We start from the raw sequence: 19342 nt of genomic DNA on the forward strand, positions 1-19342 counted from the left end.
TCTTGGACATTCTCTGACCAGCCAGATACAGAAAAGGTTAATTTACCATATCTAGATTATTTTAATAATTTAAGGTCAAAAGGCACGGCCATACCAGGCTTTCTACACAGTTCTGAGGAAAACTCCTATAAAATTGTTTTCATACAGGATAAAAAAATATGTTATTCCACATTAACAACAAAAAATAATATTCTATCTGTGTTATAATCAAACACAGTCTGTCTTAAAGACTCACTAATAAATTGTAAGTATTGAAATAGATATGCATTTCCAATCATGACTAGAATGTGAAGGGTCATCGTCGACATCTTTGAGAAAAAAGTAGTTTCACTGATAAAAAAAACCCCAAAACATTCAAACAAAGACCCAAATGTGTTAAGACTATCCAACCTCACCAATCATGACTTAGTAAAGGTTAAACTAACTGCCAATTACTCTCCAAGAGCTGGATTAACTACGTAATGCTGTTTGTAGTGTCCTGTATTTTGGAAACAGAGTAAGTGACAGATTAATTAGCTGGTTTTTCAGGTTATATGAGAACAGCCCCTGTCATAAATGCCTTGTCACTTCCTCAATAGCTGAGGGAGGAGTAATTCCCAAGCTGAACATAATGTGAAATCATAGCCAAAATACTCTTCTGTGCCTGGAGCAGTGACAAATGGCCTGATAGCAGTCATCATGGAAAGAAAACACCTCTTTTGGATATTTCTGCTTGGATATATACATGCATCCTCTGGACAAGGTAACTATTCAAGTGATATTTTTATGGCTTTCATTGTTTGTATGTCACTTCTTTCTGATACTCTAAGATTATATCAGAGTAGTCTGAAGACAGTAGTAATGTTAAAATCCAAACAGAACTGCAGGCTTCAGTGGTATGCCAGCTATTCATCTGTAATTAACTATTAATTGTAGTCTAATTAGATAAACTTTTCAACAATGTAAATGACTGCAAGATTCAATTGAAAGTAAGTCAGTAAAGAAACAGGTTTCCATGTACATGAAATTCTTTCATTGTTGACCGCAATGAATGCCCCAATTTAAGTATGAATAGTTAAAAGATAAAAATAAATAGAAAGGCAGTTTAGAAGGCAGCACGTGAAAAAAATTAATATAATAGAAATATAATTGTGCGCGAAATGAGTAGTGCAAAGAAAAGTGTGCAATTACACATGTGCAAATAAGATAACACAAACATTAGACTGAAAATGTGTTTATGTGTTATTATGAAATGTAATACAATGATTAATCATGAATAAGCACACATCTATCACTGTTAGTCTCAATAGAAATAATATTATGTAATTAAATTTGATTTCCAAGATGACAAGAACAAGAGCAGCGGAGAACAATAAACCAGAGCCAGAACGCCATCCCAAGAGTAAAAGTCGGGAGGGAACGGCATTCCTGCTCAGATTTAGAAAATCTACTCAGTGTTTTATTTTTTCTGTTATGGTGGAGATTGCAAATAGCTCTTTAACATAGTTTTTAAAGCATGTTCACGAAACAGAAAGTGACAGACGATAGCTTGCAAGTTGAGGACAGTTAGTTTTGTTTGCAGTTGCTATGAAGACCTGTCCTAATAATATGAGGCACCGCTCATGTTTTAGCTGCAGTGTGCATGTTACTGGGCTACCAGTGAGCTAGAGGAGTGAGGAGTGAGGAGTGAGGAGTGACACTGAGGGAGAGGCGCTGCGGGTGCCATCAGGGCCGACACAGGCGTGCTCATCAGCCCAGAGCTGACTGAGCAGAATAAACTGTGAATGTAGCTGTCGGCATGTTTAAAAAGCCACATATTATGATAAAAAATACATCACACAGTCCTTCCAGCAAAGAACTTTCTGAATTTTCTATAAGTTTGATAATCTATCTGATTATAGCAACACAAATCAGCTGCAATTTATTCCAAGGCGAAGGGTCTCAGAGCTTTTCAGCCAGCTATGGCTTAAACCTTGATGTTAATTATTTGAATTCATTTTGTTGTTGAATTGTGTGCAGTCCAAGGCTGTAAGACTCCATGGCCAGTTTATTTTTTTTTAAATTTAATTTCCTTTTCTAATTAGTATGTTCAAGTTCAGCAAATATCTCTGCAACACAGTACAAAGACGTCTTTGACATAATGCCAGTACTGATATTTCTACGCATTCTTTTGATATTGGTAATGGATTTTTTAATGTGTTACTCTGGTTTTACCTTACACAGTGATTAAGTAAGTAATTTAGTAAATACGTTATTAGTTTATTAATAATTACTTTATGACTATACATAACATAGTCAATTTTCAAATCTCTCAAGTGACATGGACAGGATATTAACATTTAACAGTTAAACCTGCATAAACCATTTTAGACTCCAACCCAAAATATTGGTCTCTGACGACTGACGGTCTGTCTCCCACTTCCTGGCTGGTGGACGACAGAAGTGTCACTGTCTTACTTTTGAAGAAACGAAACAAAAAAGATATCATTGTACTTTATAACAGTACTGGTTTAATAATGTTGTTGGAAGATTTCATATTGTAAAACATTATATATGATTGTGATTAATACCAAAACTCATATTGAATTCACACTGTCGTCATCGTCTGTCAAGCTCTAACTTCCTCTGCGTTAAGTTTGTTTTAAAATCAGTATTGTTGGATGTAAATAATTACACTTACACAGGGGAAGTTTGGCCTGATAGTCGCTGCACAAGTTAAGGTGTTAGAGTCACTGTGATCCTTTCAGAGTGCTCCCAGAACAATTCTTGTCAAAATAGCTTGATGACAGATGACAGATGTCTGTTGACAGGTGTATAAACATACAATAGATCCCATTGTTTTAACACCTTGGTGAACATCCTTAGATAAACATGGTGAAAGATCTGGAACTATTGAGGTATTTTGATTTGGTTGTTTTACTGAACTTCTTTTATATTAATATTATCAAAGTATCAACAACACTTGGGACAAGCACCACGACTCCTGTAACAGCTTCAAGCACCACGACTCCTGTAACAGCTTCAAGCACCACGACTCCTGTAACAGCTTCAAGCACCACGACTCCTGTAACAGCTTCAAGCACCACGACTACGCCTGGAACTACAACACCCCCCGGCACCACGACTACGCCTGGAACTACAATCCCCCCCGGCACCACGACTACGCCTGGAACTACAACACCCCCCGGCACCACGACTACGCCTGGAACTACAACACCCCCCGGCACCACGACTACGCCTGGAACTACAATCCCCCCCGGCACCACGACTACGCCTGGAACTACAACACCCCCCGGCACCACGACTACGCCTGGATCTACAACACCCCCCGGCACCACGACTACGCCTGGAACTACAACACCCCCCGGCACCACAACTACGCCTGGAACTACAATCCCCCCCGGCACCACGACTACGCCTGGAACTACAACACCCCCCGGCACCACGACTACGCCTGGATCTACAACACCCCCCGGCACCACAACTACGCCTGGAACTACAACACCCCCCGGCACCACGACTACGCCTGGAACTACAACACCCCCCGGCACCACAACTACGCCTGGAACTACAACATCCCCCAGCACCACAACCATGACTACCGCTACAACACTCCCAAGCAGCACGACAACTCCAAGGACAACATCGACCCCTGCAACTACAATAACTACACCCCCAACAACCACAACTATCCCTGGAACTACCACAACTACACTCCCAACAACCACAACTACCACTGGAGCTACAATAACTACACTCCCAACAACCACAACTACCCCAGCAACTACCATAGGTACACCCCCAACAACCACAACTACCATAACTACACCACCAACAACCACAACGACCCCTGCAATTTCTGCAACAACAACCATAGCTACCGCTGCAACTACCACAACTACACCACCAACAACCACAGCCACCCCTGCACCTACCACAACTACTCCTGCAACTACCACATCAACCACAACTACCCCTGCACCTACCACAACTACTCCTGCAACTACCACAACTACACCACCAACAACCACAGCCACCCCTGCACCTGCCACAAGTACTCCTGCAACTACCACAACTACACCACCAACAACCACAGCCACCCCTGCACCTACAACAACTATTCCTGCACCTACACCACCAACAACCACAACTACCCCTGCACCTACCACAACTACTCCTGCAACTACCACAACTACACCACCAACAACCACAGCCACCCCTGCACCTACAACAACTATTCCTGCAACTACCACATCAACCACAACTACCCCTGCACCTACCACAACTACTCCTGCAACTACCACAACTACACTATCAACAACCACAACTACACCTGCAACTACAACAACCACTCCTGCAACTACAACAACCACTCCTGCAACTACTACAACCACTCCTGTAACTACAACAACTTCACCCCTCAGCACAACAACCACACCCACATCTACCATCACAACAACAACAACCCCAATACCTCAAGTTATCACAACTGTGCCCTTGACAACCACCTCTCCAACTACATCTACTCCTGTAACTACCACAACCACCCCTGCAACAACCCCAACTACTCCTGTAACTACCACAATTACACCACCATCAACCACAACTACGCGCACAACTACAGCCCCAACAACTACCCCTGAAACTACCACAACTACACCCCCAACAACCACAACTACCCCTGCAACTACCACAGCTACACCACCAACAACCACAACCATCCCTGCAACTACCTCAACTACACCTCCAACAACCACAACTACCCCTGCAACTACCACAACTACTCCTGCAACTACCACAACTACACCCCCAACAACCGCAACTACCCCTGCAACTACCACCACTACCCCTGCAACTACCACAACTACACCCCCAACAACCACAACTACCCCTGCAACTACCACAACTACACCCCCAACAGCCACAACTACCCCTGCAACTACCACCACTACCCCTGCAACTACCACAACTACACCCCCAACAACCACAACTACCCCTGCAACTACCACAACTACTCCTGCAACTACCACAACTACACCCCCTACAACCACAACTACCCCTGCAACTACCACAACTACACCCCCAACAGCCACAACTACCCCTGCAACTACCACCACTACCCCTGCAACTACCACAACTACACCCCCAACAACCACAACTACCCCTGCAACTACCACAACTACTCCTGCAACTACCACAACTACACCCCCTACAACCACAACTACCCCTGCAACTACCACAACTACTCCTGCAACTACCACAACTACACCCCCAACAACCACAACTACCCCTGCAACTACCACAACTACACCCCCAACAACCACAACTACCCCTGCAACTACCACAACTATACCTCCAACAACCACAACTACACCCCCAACAACCACAACTACACCCCCAACAACCACAACTACCCCTGCAACTACCACAACTACTGCTGTAATTACACCCCTAAGAACAACTACACCCACATCTACCATCACAACTTCAATTGCCACACCCTCAACAACTCCATTTGTGAGAACTACACCACTAACAACCCCAACAACTACGACAACCCCAATTATCTCAACTACGGGAGAAACAACAACCCCAGGTATGTGACTTTTATTTTTCCTTTTTCTTGCACTCTCATGGTTATATGGTTAATATGTTGAAGTAAGATATAATGTCACATTCTTTACATCCCACTGGGTAGTTAATGGAAGTGTAATAACTGTATGTTCAATGACATGTAGAATTAACCAAGAGTTCTCCTAACATTGAAATTTACAAATCTTAAATTTTGCACTAGTCTTTTTTACTGATCTATGTAATGTTTTCTTTTAGTTCCTACAGGCTTGGAATCACTGTTACATATAGAGATGAAGATGATTTCCAATGGAGAGATCAGCAATGGAACCATCATTGAATTTGTAAAACAGGTATGTAAAACAGAATGTGTGAAAGCTCTCTAGATACGGTGTGTGAAGGAAATGAGATTGATCTCCTGATGTGCGTTCTCTGTGTTTCCTCTCCATTTAGTTTTTTAGAGAGCAGCTCCTGAATGGAACAGCCCACACAGTCGACGTGACAAACATTCAGAGGGCTAGAGTTGCCCCATAAAAGCTTCATATGGACGTATAAATGGATATATAAAGACAGCAATTCAAGGTTGTGCTGGTGGTATTGTTTTATCACAACATGAAGGGACAGTAAACCTCAACTGTTTGATCATATCTGGTGAGAGATTTTTCACATTAATTATCACTGGACTCCAATGTGCCCAGGTGAGCTACAACCAGTTACTACCCAGAAATACCTGGATTGCACTCCCCATGCAAGAAAATGCATTGATCAAACACATGGGCTTATATTTCAGGCTCCGTCCTTTTCATCTTCATTTCAGCAAATAAAAAAACTCAACATCGACATTAAAACCTATTTTTTCTCTCTATAATCCCCAAACAATACCTCAGTACCGTACTACTGGCTGTATTTCTCAATAATGTGAATAATGTATTTGGCTCAAGTGTCAAATTATTTGCACAGTACAATGGGAAGCTCAAAAAAAGCAATCTGAACTGTCAAAGAGGTTTTTTATGCTGTGTCAATTATTCCCAAGCTTTGTAACTGGAGGAGCAGCTTCCATGCTGACAGGCCTCGTAACCAGGAAACTAGAAAACTATGTTCTTTGCTCTCTCCTCCCTTCTATTATTCATAAATGAGAACACATAAAACACAGGCAGTGATGACCTTGGTGAGTGCCTCATATCAAGAGTGTGACCATTGTACCTTGAATCATTGAAATCAATATTGACAAGTATCACTGAGAGTGATGTCTACTGAATGTGAATCTGTTTTGTCTTGAGCCCTGAAGACTTGATTTATTAAACTTGATTTATTAAGTAGATTGTGTTAGAAAACCAGAACATGAAAGCGCTGTTTGTTTAATGTGTGTGAGGTGCTGTGCTATAAAAACTTTGATCGAAGCACAGAAGAGGAAGTCTAAGACTTTCTGTGTGCAGGTTAACTTTTTTAAAGGGCTTGATGCAAACATTAATGATTAATTAAGTGTGGATGTTTGTGCTCGGTTTTGTGTGGGTTTGGCTATTTGCCATGTGTTTGAGTTTCTTGTCCATTTGGCAAACTTGTGCCTCCAGGTATTGAGTTTGAGGTGTGGAATATATCAAAATGTATAAAAATGAGAGGCATTTAAGCAGGATAAGCCATTTGTGACTTTGAACATAGGCCAGTATGTTCATTTAAGATTCTCTGATTTTTTTTTTCTCCAAATTATTTTTGCACTAAAGCTACATTTGTTCTTCTGCTATTTTTTGTTTTTGTATTTTTTTTCTCACTTATTAGTTATCACAATAATTTTCATGTTTTTTCAATCATGTTGCAATCTGTAGGATTCAGGGGGATCCATTAGCAAAAATGGAAAACTGTGAAGCGAAGAGTCATTGTGTTTTCTTTAGGAAGTAGGTCCTCTTTCACAAAGTCCGCCATGTTGTGTTACCATATTCCTACAGAGTGGACAAACAAGGGCCTTTTGCATTTTCACATTGAAGTGGCAGCTCGAATTTGGTGGCAAATGCACCGGTTGGAAAATGAAGAAGACAGAAATTGGATATAATTTTGTGTTGTGAGAAATGGAGGATTGTGCTTATTATTCAGCACGAGAAAAAGCCAAGGAGCGTGAATCCTTCGGCCACCGAAGCTTCTTTTACACACATGAAAATGAAGCAGTGAGCCGACGGGGATTCAGATGGTTGTGATCTGTAATCTCACTGCTAGATGCCACTAAATCCTACACAAATACATAAACACATGAGGATATATAACCATTTATAATTTCTGACACTGATTTCACACTAGATGTACGACAGGAGATTGGCAGGCAGGTCATTTGATGTTATTTAGAAAGATGAATCAAAAGACATGTCTGTTTGAAGTGCCTTTCTTTGTGTGTTCTTTAATAAATCCTTTGACAAAAAAAACTTTATTCAATATTTAATTTGAATGCAAATATAATTATATGTATATTAATTGTCAAAATATGCATTAAAAGAATATGAGAAAATACAAAAAAGGATAATATCAATTGAATATTTCGCTATTAATTGTGTAAAACATTTCCTCAGTGTAACAATCTTTTAAACATCATTATGTGAAATTAAATAAGTATTTAAACTGATGTATGCATGGTGGAGAAGCTTTGGAAGCTGCATCTACAGTATTTTGGATTAACTAGTAAAATATTAAAACAAAACATGGATTTAATCCACAACAGTTACATATTTAACATGTTTTAAATTCACTTTCCTGAATCTGCGTCAACCACCCAGTACAGCATGTGAACACAGTTCATTATATCTGATGTACAACACAATCACAGGTACCATTCCCGTAAGTTCTTCTAAAACACATTATTGTTCCCATGAAATGAAAGAAAGTACAGCATGTGCACAGCTGCTATTATACACCTGACTCAACGCTGTACAGAATACAAACAGTAGTCTAGGCTCCCTCATCAGGTCACACTAGTTATATTGACAAATGCAACAAGCTGCTCACGGAGCAGCAGCCTGAACCCTCAGCTGTGGGGCATCTTTCTCTTTCATATCCTGCAGAAATCCTCAGGAGGGTGTCCACTTCACAAGCGTCTCATCGCCTCTATGCAGCTGTGCTCTCCATCTCCTTCTGTCTGGAAACGTGTGAAGCCCAGGGCCTCGTGCACGGCTCTGCTCAACAGCGCCAACAGGTCCGCAGCCCCCGTCGCTGCCCTCGGCAGGAAGAGCCTCAGAGCGCAGGTGGAGGCGTGGGGCAGACGCCCAGCTGACGTGCCTGCATCCTGGAAAATGGGTTCAAGGCAGGGAGGGGCATGTGACATGAAAGTTTATCTCAAGACAGAAGAAATCATGCAAATAAAATGATTTTAGTCTCACAAGCAAATGAATACATAATTCAACCACAAACAAATACTTAATGCTTAAATACCACTGAATTTATACCAGTAAGAATATTTCACTTTGAAAATCATCTATCTAAATCTAAATGGTTTGAATTCGCCAGTTTTGCAATTTCAAAAGCTGCATTCACAAAATTTGGACTAAAATGTAAAATAGACACAAAAAAATTAAATTTGAATTTTTAATCTTGGATTTTTTTGTCTGAATTTAACAAATCCAATTAAAGCAATCTGATGTTTCTGACTTGAATCTGAATAAGTGAACAACTTTGCTCAGCCCCCCCAAAAAATGTACATTTGCAGATGATTTTCAGTAAATTACTTAAATACTATAAATTCAAAAGGTAATTCACACTCATCATTAAATATTTAGTAATGATTAAATGCCTGAAGTAGGTATTCACTTGCCTACTACTTAGTCTTTCATTACATCAATAAGAAGACACATTGCAGTCTGACAGAGCTCTGAACTACTGCTAGTTTTAGTTAATACTCGACCGGTGAGGACGGACATGTTTGTAATTTACCAGTTTCTAGCATACAATAATTTACCAGTGGCCAGCTTAAGGTTTAGGGTTACGGTTATAATGAACCAAACTGTAAAAAGATGTCCCTCAAAATAGGTTTAACAAAGAGAAGTTGGCAAATAAACCATAGTTGTAATGTAGCCATTTTACCTGAATTGTACTATTCAGTATAATGAGGCCATGAGTAATTGTTAAAAAGCAAAAGGAAACAATGGACCAGCCGTAACAAACAGTTGGTTTTGTTGAGAATGACCCACTGCGTACTACCTGTGAATACAGGGAAGCATTCAGCTGTTAAAGAACCTCATATTTCCCTCAATAATTGAGTTAATGCAGGGTTAAGTATTTGCGTAAGTGCTTATAAAGCTATGTTTTACCACTACATCTGACTGAAGTATCATCACAAGCTCCTGGTGGCTGTTTCAAGGGATATAGTTTGCCATCCTGTGAAAAGCCTCATAGCCTTGCAGAATCCCAGTAGTATTAGTTTCAGCTGAGGTTTCTGTGTAACATGAGGAGGGCATTATTTTCAGGAGGTGTGAGAGATACCAACCTGGGAGTAGAAATGCAGGGAGACCAATCTGGGGAACCCAAGAGGAGGCAGATGATCAGCTCCTGTGATGAAGGCAAGGAGGTCTTCAAAGGAAAAATCTGCCTGACCATCTGACACAAGGACAAATATAAGTTAAAAACGTATCATACTAAACCTTGAAACACCACCTTCCACCCGTCCCTGCCGTCTTACCGCTGACCAAGGTGAGGACTGTGTCCCAGTGTCCAGCCGTTTCCTCCTCAGCCACCCTCAGCTGGCTGTCTGGACGGCTGTAGCAGATGGTGAAAAGCTGTTTGAACTCTTCCAGGGTCAGAGGCTGCCGCTGTGTGCTCGTCATCGCTGGCACAAACACCTGCCAGTGGGACTGTATCGTATCCCACAATCCACCACAGCTGTTCAGCCCCTCGGTGAACTGGGAGATCATACTGGCCACCCTGACAGACAGCAGAGCGTTTGTTTCATCGGCTAACAAGGTTTTTTTAATATCATAATATCAGACACTAAAAAAAATGACACATCCCTGATTGTTCATACAATACTGGACATGCAGAACTTCCATACATAAATATATCAATATTACACATTCAAATAAAAGTGAAAGAACTACAGACAGAAGGTCAGAGGGCAACAAGTATTGAAGCCAAGACATATCACCACGACACCTCCCCAGCTCCTTACTTACATTAAAACAAATAGTTTTTTGTTACACATTTTCTGTACTGTTTAGGTTTGAATACACAATGAGACAGTATCTAATTAAATACGAGCAAAGGACATGAACAGGACTCTGAACTTTGGATAAAAGAAAAAGGTTGTTTCAATTTATTGACATATTAGAGCCAAAAGGTTTTTACAGTGGAAAAGTATGATTTAATTTTTTTTGATAACTCCCTACATCAGAAAATACTGTCAACAGCCATAAATGAATAAAACGTCAGATAAATCCAGATATAGATGATATAGGAACAAAGCCCTCTGTAAAAACCTTCAGAATATAGATAAGAATTAAACTGAAAAGCTTGATGTATGTAAGTGCTACTGAAGTGGAGATTTCTGACTCAGAATAGGAAGGAAAAAAACTAATTTTGAGAAAAGGGTCTTTAAAAAAATTAAACAAAGGTCTGTAAATAAAAGTGTAGTAAAATAAATACCTAAATGTGTATTTTGGACAAATTCTTTCCACTAGTGTGGGAATGTCTGTGTGTGTGTGTGTGTGTGTGTGTGTGTGTGTGTCCCACCTGTGGTAGATGTAGTGTTTGACCATGCGGATGTAGATGGATGATATTTCATCAGAACAGGCTGAATAGATTCCAGGGATCCCACAGCTCGACACCCAGTCACACAGACCAGGAGACAGCAGCTTCACATCATTACAGCTACGCAGCTGCAGGAGGAGCAGAGGAGCGTTATTTGTGTGGACATGTGTGCAGGTCCATGCACAGGTTACATTTTGGGGGCATTTTTGCCCATTTGGTAGTCCGCTATGTTGAGAAGGGAGAGAGAAAGGACATGAAACAAAAGGTTCCTGGACAGAAAAAAAACAGTTTGATGAATTCATTTGTGTTTAGTTTCTCTCTTCTGCGGTGGAACAGTGTAGATCACAAAAAAAAAAAAGTTTTACAGTTTTCTAAGTGTGTGTGTGTGTGTGTGTGTTACCTGTTGCAGTCGGCTCTGTGTTTCAGTGTCAACAATGTCGCTCCAGCTGAAGTCCTCCAAACAGGGATTCTGGCCACACATCAGCTGTGAACAGTGAAACACGATACAATGACAAAGAGAATCTCAGTGTGCAAATACAATTCAACACAGCTGCTAGGCATAATGCACAATCTGTTTTATTCATATATCAGACCCATGCACACAACCTGGTACAGCGCAGGGTGGAGACAGCGTGGCCCAGGCCCGCCCTGAGCCAGAGACCAGCCAATCAGAGCGCCTGCTTCGTAATACTTCCTGTCTTCGAGAGCTGTGAGGTCATAGGTGAAGAAGAGACGTCCAGGCGGACCCTCAAACACAGAACTCTCCTGCAGCTCCAGCAAAGTCAATCTGTGCAAGAAGATTTTGGACTGTTGGTTAAGCAACCCAAGCATTTTAAATATGTTACCACTGGGAAATAGAGATGTGCACTTGTTTATCTATTTTTTGGTATTTAATCAACTAAATGATTATTCTTAAAGAAAAATATACACATTAACTGAGTAAGAATTTTTTTGTTGTGGTTTGTTATAGCCTTACAATATATGCAGTATTTGTCATTATTGACAAAGAGGTATTTTTTTTTGCCATTTCTCAAAATGAAGTAAATGTCAATTTTAAAAACACATTTGTTTATACTGCATCTCAGACTAAAAACAGAATCAAGCTAAGATATGATTCTGTTTTTAATCACCATTTTTAAATCCTACAGGCTTCGAAACACATGGCCACAATAATATCTAAAAACAGAAAATGTTGACAGCTCTTTTTAGATTTCACAGTCAAGTTAAGAAGCATGAGAGAGGTCGCCGATAAAAAAAGCACATGTTGTTCGTGTAAAACACGAGGTAAATAATCTTAACCTGAAGAACTCTCTGAGAGGTCCCTCGTGGCCGTCAGCCTCCTCTCCACTGAAGGAGATGACGGGTGTCGCCCTGAAATAGAAGCCCGGCCTCCTCACCACCTTCAGAGCGCCGTCGAGCAGGTCTCTCCTCCTCACATGGATGTGGGTTTCTACACCTTCATCCATGTTGTCCTGTCTGAACAGCCTCAGGATGGTGTCCAGGTCGAACGTGAGCTGCGCACCACAGACACCAGTTTGACAGGCTGAAGAAATCTCCAATAATCATAGAATTTCCTCGACTAATCAAATTGTTTTAAGAGTGAGATTTGACCAAAAGCCTGTTGTATTCGTTCTTATTCTGGTCTGCTGTGAGTGAAGTACACCCACCTCCTCTGGGGGGCTGCCAGCATGAGGCTGCGTCTGTCCTCCCAGCCGACTGTCTTTGTCCAGGTAGCTCTCTGTACTGGCGCCCAGACAAAACTCCTCCCTCATAAAAGACAACACACACACATGTTCATCCAGGCAGTTCAGTTAATAATCATCTTATGATTTTAAAATGTTTAAAGTGCTTTCTTACCTGTTCACCACAGGTGTCTCACTTGCCGATTCTCCCTGTTGAGAGAAGAGTGTTTCAACTTTATGCACTGTAGAAGAAATATGTAAAAAGGTTCAACAAATGAGTCTAATTTATTATGAAAAAAACAATATTAGCATACAGTGAAACCAAACATTCATATATTCTTTTTTTGCGATATAGCAATAGCACTGAATCCATATCTGTGGCTGCGCACACTGTACGTATGATGCAGGATCTGAAAAACATCAAATAGCAGAGCCAAAGCAGGCAGATGCTCCTCTGGGAGCCCTGACAAAATCAGTTGAATCAGACCATTTAAAATGACTAATGTCTCTAGTTTGTGATGAAGTTATAGAGGTTTCAAAGGGAACAAATACTTGGAGAGACAAAAGCCTCCATCACCAGCAGTGCAACAACAAAGTCTTGACAAAAGAGAAACTTGGAGCTGCTGTGGTTTACCTGTGTGTAGTCCTGGTGGCTGAGGATGTACAAAGCACCATGTCCAGAGATCCTGAGAACCTGCTCCCCTGTCCAGCCCTCCGCAGGGGTGTCTGAGACAAACAGCACCCTGGAGCCCTGCACACACTGGAAACCACACACACAGATTGTCAGATATAAATGTGCCAAAATGTCAAAGAAACATTTTCTATCGGACGTCACATTAAGTTTGCTTTGTGATGAACTGAATCCTAAATTCAATCTTTATTCGTAGCCTAAGTCTTGATGCTGAGACCTTCAAAGAAAGAAACAGTAAAATATTCACATGCTGAAGTCAAACCAGCTCCAACAGTCGTATAAATACACCACACACACACACACCTGTAGATATGTGAAGGAGAACCTTTGTCCTGCCCGTTTTACGAACCGTCCCCTGAAGAGCATCGCCAACCGACTTTGCATCTGATTGGCTGACCAACCATAGTCGATGGTGATGCGAGCAGTCATCCCCATGGCCACTAGAGCTGCTCGCTCTTTGCTACCTGGAACAGTGTGTCTGGAAGAACATAAAGTTCAATTCACAGAGATATTCTTATTGAATGATATAATATCTGGTGGCAGAGACTGTGGCTGAATAGTCTTTTTTTCTGAGGACGGCTCCTGATGAATCAAATAACCCGGAAGTATCCATGATAAGAGCTGCTTACATTCTCTAAATGCCAAGGAAAGGTCCCTCAGTGATTCCTTTCTTATCTCCTTTAGCATAAGGTACACTGGACCGTCCCTTATGAAAGGAAGGGAGATAATGCCGTCCCACAATTCCTTGCTGCAGCCAAATTTAAAGCGACGTACCATCCAGCAGAGCCACACTGATCATGTCACATAGCCTTGTGTAGGTGCATTAAGGTTCTCTTAGCTCCTGTCTTTTCCTAAGTCTGAAGAGGTCCTTGACAATCAAGGTGGCAAAGTGGTTAGGAAGAAAAGTAGTATGTAATTTTTTGGATTATTCAACTGCAGCTGGTGTGGAGAGGATTCATCCTCTGAGGTGCATGAACACGCTCAGTAGATTTAATGACATTCTGACCCTTAGATACTGTTGATAGTGATGGAGAAAGATTCAAACACTTGGGCTAATTGTAGCACCGTAGAGGATCATAGAGGGGTCACAGCAAACATTAGGATTCATCCTCTCAGGACCATGAACGTTCATACCATTTTTAGGGAAAACCGGACTTTAGTTGCCAGACAACTCTAATGGTGGTACTGGAGAAAAGGTTTAAGGGTCACAAAATCATCAAATAGAGGCCATGAATATCCGTACCAGATCTCATGCAGATGTGTCTGGTAGTTAGAATATTTTGTGTGGAAATGTTTTCACTAACTCGTCCAGGCAGGTAAGAACATCCCTCTGAGCCGCTTATAAGACAGATGGATGGGACAGAGGATTTCACACTTCGATAGCACCTCTCCAGTAGACACACACTCTCTCACCTCTCTGGCTGAGCCTGGTAGTATCCTCTGGGCAGACAGACCACGTCTTTGACCATCAGTCCTGTCTTCTGTGGAGTCAGTCTCTTCCATCTGAGACGACTAACTTTGTTTGGGTGCGGCTGCAGCGCGACATCACACAAGTAAAGGGACAGGCAGGTTAGACACACTAATAAATCATATCAACTATGTCCTCACACAGTTTCTCATATTTCACAGAAATCCTAACAACAAACTGAAAAACTATGTTTTCTTCTCCAGTACAAAACCATTCAGGAAGTGGACAACAAGTCTGTTAACTGTAAATGCAGCAGGAAACAAACGGTGCCAGCCTGGAACAAAGATAACATCACCAAACTGATCCTCAGATAAAATAAACTCTTTGGTTCTGGGAACTTGCAGTGGGCATGATAAAATAAAGGGGAGGTGACGCACCGGCATTATGATGGACGAATCATCTGACTTGATCTCCACCAGATCACTCTCAGACACTCTGAGGGGTGGAAACTCCTGCATGGAGGGAAGGAAAAGAAAGAAAATGAATGAGTTAATTTGGAAAGCGACTTGGTGTTATCTTGAAAAAATGCATAGATATATATACAAACAAAATACACAAACGTCCTGCTAAACAAAGCTGCTCACAGAAGTCCTGAAGAGCTGCTTAGCAGAGCAACTATAGATTTAATTTTCCAACTAGAAGTGGAAGCAGTGGAAATGTTGGAATGCTCTTTTACACTCCAACTCCATCAGTTTATCTACTTACTTACTTTCATCCCTCATATTCACTAACCTCCATCTCTATCTCTATCTCCTCCAGGAATTGTGGGACAGGGGGGCAGTTCTTGGCCTCCTCCTGAGCAGGAGGCTTAGTTTTAGGCTGCTGCTGCCTGGTTGGAGTCTGATCTGGTTCCTCCTCACAGTCAGGGATCAGAGGATGCTCCAGGTGTCTCTGGGTTCAAGAAAAAGGAGGAAGAAGATCTTTACTATGCAAGAACACACAAATAATCCCAAACAGGGTCTTCAGGATGGTTCACATTTGGCATTTTAGATGGTTGCAGCACAGGTTTTGATTATTGCATGAAGACTGATGAATGAGTTGTATTGGACAGGACATAGCTTTTCAAGTTTTAAGATTAAAAGAAAACCTTTAGAAATAACTACTTCGGTTTTCCTTTCATTTGTCTTGCAATCCACAAGTTGGGATCCACTGCTGTTGAGCAGCCATTTGGTTGTTTATATTGAGATTTTGACGTCCAAAAAACATGTGAGGAATTTTGTTTCTTGGTGCTCAAAGCATTGAAAATTCATATTTTGAAAAAACTCACAGCAACATTTATTTCTAGAAACAACAGCTGAAAACTATCTGCTGGTAAAATACTCAGATAAGTGAGAGCACAAGATTCCTAATAGATCACATGACCCTCTGTGTAAATGGAAAAAATGGTGAATGTTATGTGACACACAGCAGACATTACTTGTTTTTTTTATATTGCTTCAGACTTAAGGTGTGTTATGTGGTCATATCTTACCTGCAGAACAGCCTAAGTGGACTTGATTAAGTCAGTGAATTACACAAGGTTGTCACTAAACACAGAGACATTAAGTAGCAGGCTGAGGACCACCACAGCCTGCTACTTAATGTCTCTGTCCTGTAGGTTTAATTTCTTCAAATTAACATTCAAGCTGCAGTGGTACTGGATACTCACCTGGTCAAAGCTGCATTTCTCCTCCTTGTCCTGTGTTAAAATCACCACTCTGGGCTCCTGCGAGGAGAACAGCTCCATCTCAATGTCTTCTGTGACGGCCAGCAAGGCCACCTTCCTCTCACTAAACCTCATCCTCCCCGATACCACTTTAAACCTTTTATCTCCTGTAATTATTACTTTTTCACCCTCCTTTTGTGTTCCACGTCTCTTTAGAACTTCCTTTCTTTGTCCTTTTTTGTGTTTTGCCCTTTAGCTTTCCTCTTTCCCTTTATTTCGCCTTATTTCTCTTCCTCTTCTTGACCTAACGTTTTTGTGTCCTTCTTTATTGTTTTCATGCCTGATACTGCTTATATTTGCTCTCTAGTCCCCCCCACTCCCCAAACAGTTGAACCTCCAAATATTCCTTAGGTGATGGTGGCCCCCCTTCAGACATCTAATCAGCTGAGCTCTCATTACTTCAAGCTGACGTCCATCAGAGTGTGAAGCTCTGATTGGCTCGGAGTTATGCTCCCGGCATGTGATTCGCTCTGTGGGTTGTTGTCAAGGTCTCATTGGTAAAAAGGTTTGTGAAGCAGCTCTGGTTGGCCTGTTGTTTGAACTTTTGTTTGCTTCAACTGCTGGTAATTAATGAATTCATTAAATAAGTGTTTAAAGGAGCCTCAGATGCCTCATGACACTATAGAGTTAAAGCAGAAGATCAATTAATAAGATTGAAAAGACAAACACAAAACTAAAGGCATTCATCAAATGCTTAGTATCCTGTTTCATCACTAACTTGATTGAGTCACTTTTTATTGATCATTTAACACTATCATAATATTTGTTCCTAAAGTAATCCTACGGTTACAAATTGATTGATTATAAAATAAAACACACAGATTTTATGAATAAATTGGGGCTTTTAGGCTCCATAAGCCCTAAAATTATCTTCTTTAGTGTCTTTTCTAGTCAAGGAAAGGAGGACACTGATAAATTACGTAAGCTTGTGGACTTCAGCAACATGAGTAGCAGATACACAACACAGTGATCCACTATCTAATCAGGTTTGTCTGGGTCACACTGAAAAGTGTTTGTTTAAAGTCGTACCACATCTCTGAGCAGCTTAAGAATCAGTAAACTGAGTCAGCGGCACAAAATCTTTGCCAGTCAGCAACGTCATGCGATCAAACTCAAACCTGATAATACCTGTTCCTTACTAACTGAGAGTTTCAGATTTTTCTTGTGAGGAAGAAGGAAATTACAAGTTAGAGTAGCTACAAAACCTACAAAGTTTGCGTGAACAGGCTGATAGGAATGTGGATAACATATCTTATGGATAAAAACCAGAATACTTTAGTGCTTTAGTGACAAAGACATTTCTCCATCTCCTGAAAAGAATCTCACATAACAGATGTACGAGGTTCAAACACAAAAAGCCTGATTGATACATGCTTGCTGCAAAATGTAAATGCTGATCTAATCAAAAGTTCTCCTGTTCAACTGCTGTGAAATGAAGATACTTTTAAACTACAGACCTTTGCATACTTTGAATTAAAACCTGCTGAGATGAGAAGTCTGGCGATGCTTTTAAGTGCTTTAAACACACTTCCTGGATTTAGGATTGCAGGACTACAACTACAAACTGTAATAACTAAAAATAAATTATCATTGTAGCGAAACATTAACGTTCTTATCACCACATGCAGTACGGATCACATTTAGAGCATGTGTCTCCACATGTCTCTGTCACTGTGATACAAACCCTATTTCAAAATCTTCAAAAAGTTACAACACATTTCAATATGAATGGCATCATATGGCACATAACCTGCTGTATATGATGTATTCTGTTCTTCTGCATGCTGCATATTTACCTTGTTCCTTAACCAATCAGAGGAAGGGTGGCAGACAGGCTTCAAAACAGCGGTCCACAAACCAATGGGTGACGTCACGGTGGCTACGTCCACTCTTTATATACGGTCTGTGGGAAAAAACACAAACCACACTGGGCGCTTCTCTGCTCTGAGTTGAAGCTTTTTCAACTTGCGGCATGAAACATAAGGTGTGCGCAACACAAAAGCAGCGAGCCGAACCCCTCACTCTCACTGAAAACTATTAGAAGAAGCCGTCCCAGGTTGCTAAAGAGCCTCAGAACGTAAAGTGCTTTGACTCTGACTGAGACACTAACTTTGTTGTTCGTCATGCCGTACTAAGGCAGAGATTATCTCTCTTAACAGGTGAGGACTGAAAGGTATTCTTCTTTTAATTTACTTTGACAACAAGGACGAGACGTAGCCTCGGAGAAGAAAAGGTGATGATCACTTCACTTCCCTTTCTTCACCTATAAAAACACAGATCACCATCAGACAAGTGCTGCATGGCTTCAGCTCCTGTTTGTCTTTAACAATTCAGCTTCATGGTTTAGAGGTCACAGAATAAAATGTTACAATACTTTCCTTCATTTGCAAATCAGTTCTGTGTATATTATGTCACACTTAACACTTTTCTTAACACTGTTTCAAAGTGCTTTACAAAAGGAAAATAAAAGACTAGGCAGATAAAATAAGAATTAAGTCCAAGAGTAATCATTTAAAAAAAAAAAAAAT

The 19342-nt window shown here is 40.9% G+C and overlaps 1 protein-coding gene and 2 long non-coding RNA genes across 3 annotated transcripts; 2 read left to right on the top strand and 1 right to left on the bottom strand.

Moving 5' to 3' along the window:
• Window positions 1–461: 461 nt before the first annotated feature.
• Window positions 462–4622, top strand: LOC139202731 (probable serine/threonine-protein kinase clkA). The gene is made up of 3 exons (XM_070832291.1): window positions 462–496; window positions 653–742; window positions 2930–4622. Exons 1-3 carry the CDS (start codon window positions 462–464, stop codon window positions 4620–4622), a joined length of 1818 nt encoding a protein of 605 aa, XP_070688392.1.
• An 821-nt stretch (window positions 4623–5443) lies between these two features.
• Window positions 5444–6086, top strand: LOC139203277 (uncharacterized). The gene is made up of 3 exons (XR_011584382.1): window positions 5444–5575; window positions 5809–5903; window positions 6004–6086. It is a non-coding gene; the product is annotated as an uncharacterized lncRNA (long non-coding RNA).
• A 2035-nt stretch (window positions 6087–8121) lies between these two features.
• Window positions 8122–10269, bottom strand: LOC139203262 (uncharacterized). Its single transcript, XR_011584379.1, has 3 exons — window positions 10205–10269; window positions 10013–10122; window positions 8122–8815 (listed from the first exon to the last, which is right to left on the bottom strand). It is a non-coding gene; the product is annotated as an uncharacterized lncRNA (long non-coding RNA).
• Window positions 10270–19342: the final 9073 nt, after the last annotated feature.

This window comes from Pempheris klunzingeri, chromosome 6 (genome assembly GCF_042242105.1).
Source record: "Pempheris klunzingeri isolate RE-2024b chromosome 6, fPemKlu1.hap1, whole genome shotgun sequence".
NCBI lineage: Eukaryota > Metazoa > Chordata > Actinopteri > Acropomatiformes > Pempheridae > Pempheris > Pempheris klunzingeri.

Bases quoted from the DNA above. Each gene is read 5' to 3' on its own strand.
- LOC139202731 (XM_070832291.1), top strand. From the start codon at position 462: ATGCTGTTTGTAGTGTCCTGTATTTTGGAAACAGA. The intron at 497-652 runs GTAAGTGACAGA...TGCCTGGAGCAG, and splicing joins TCCTGTATTTTGGAAACAGA to TGACAAATGGCCTGATAGCA. The intron at 743-2,929 runs GTAACTATTCAA...ATATTATCAAAG, and splicing joins ACATGCATCCTCTGGACAAG to TATCAACAACACTTGGGACA.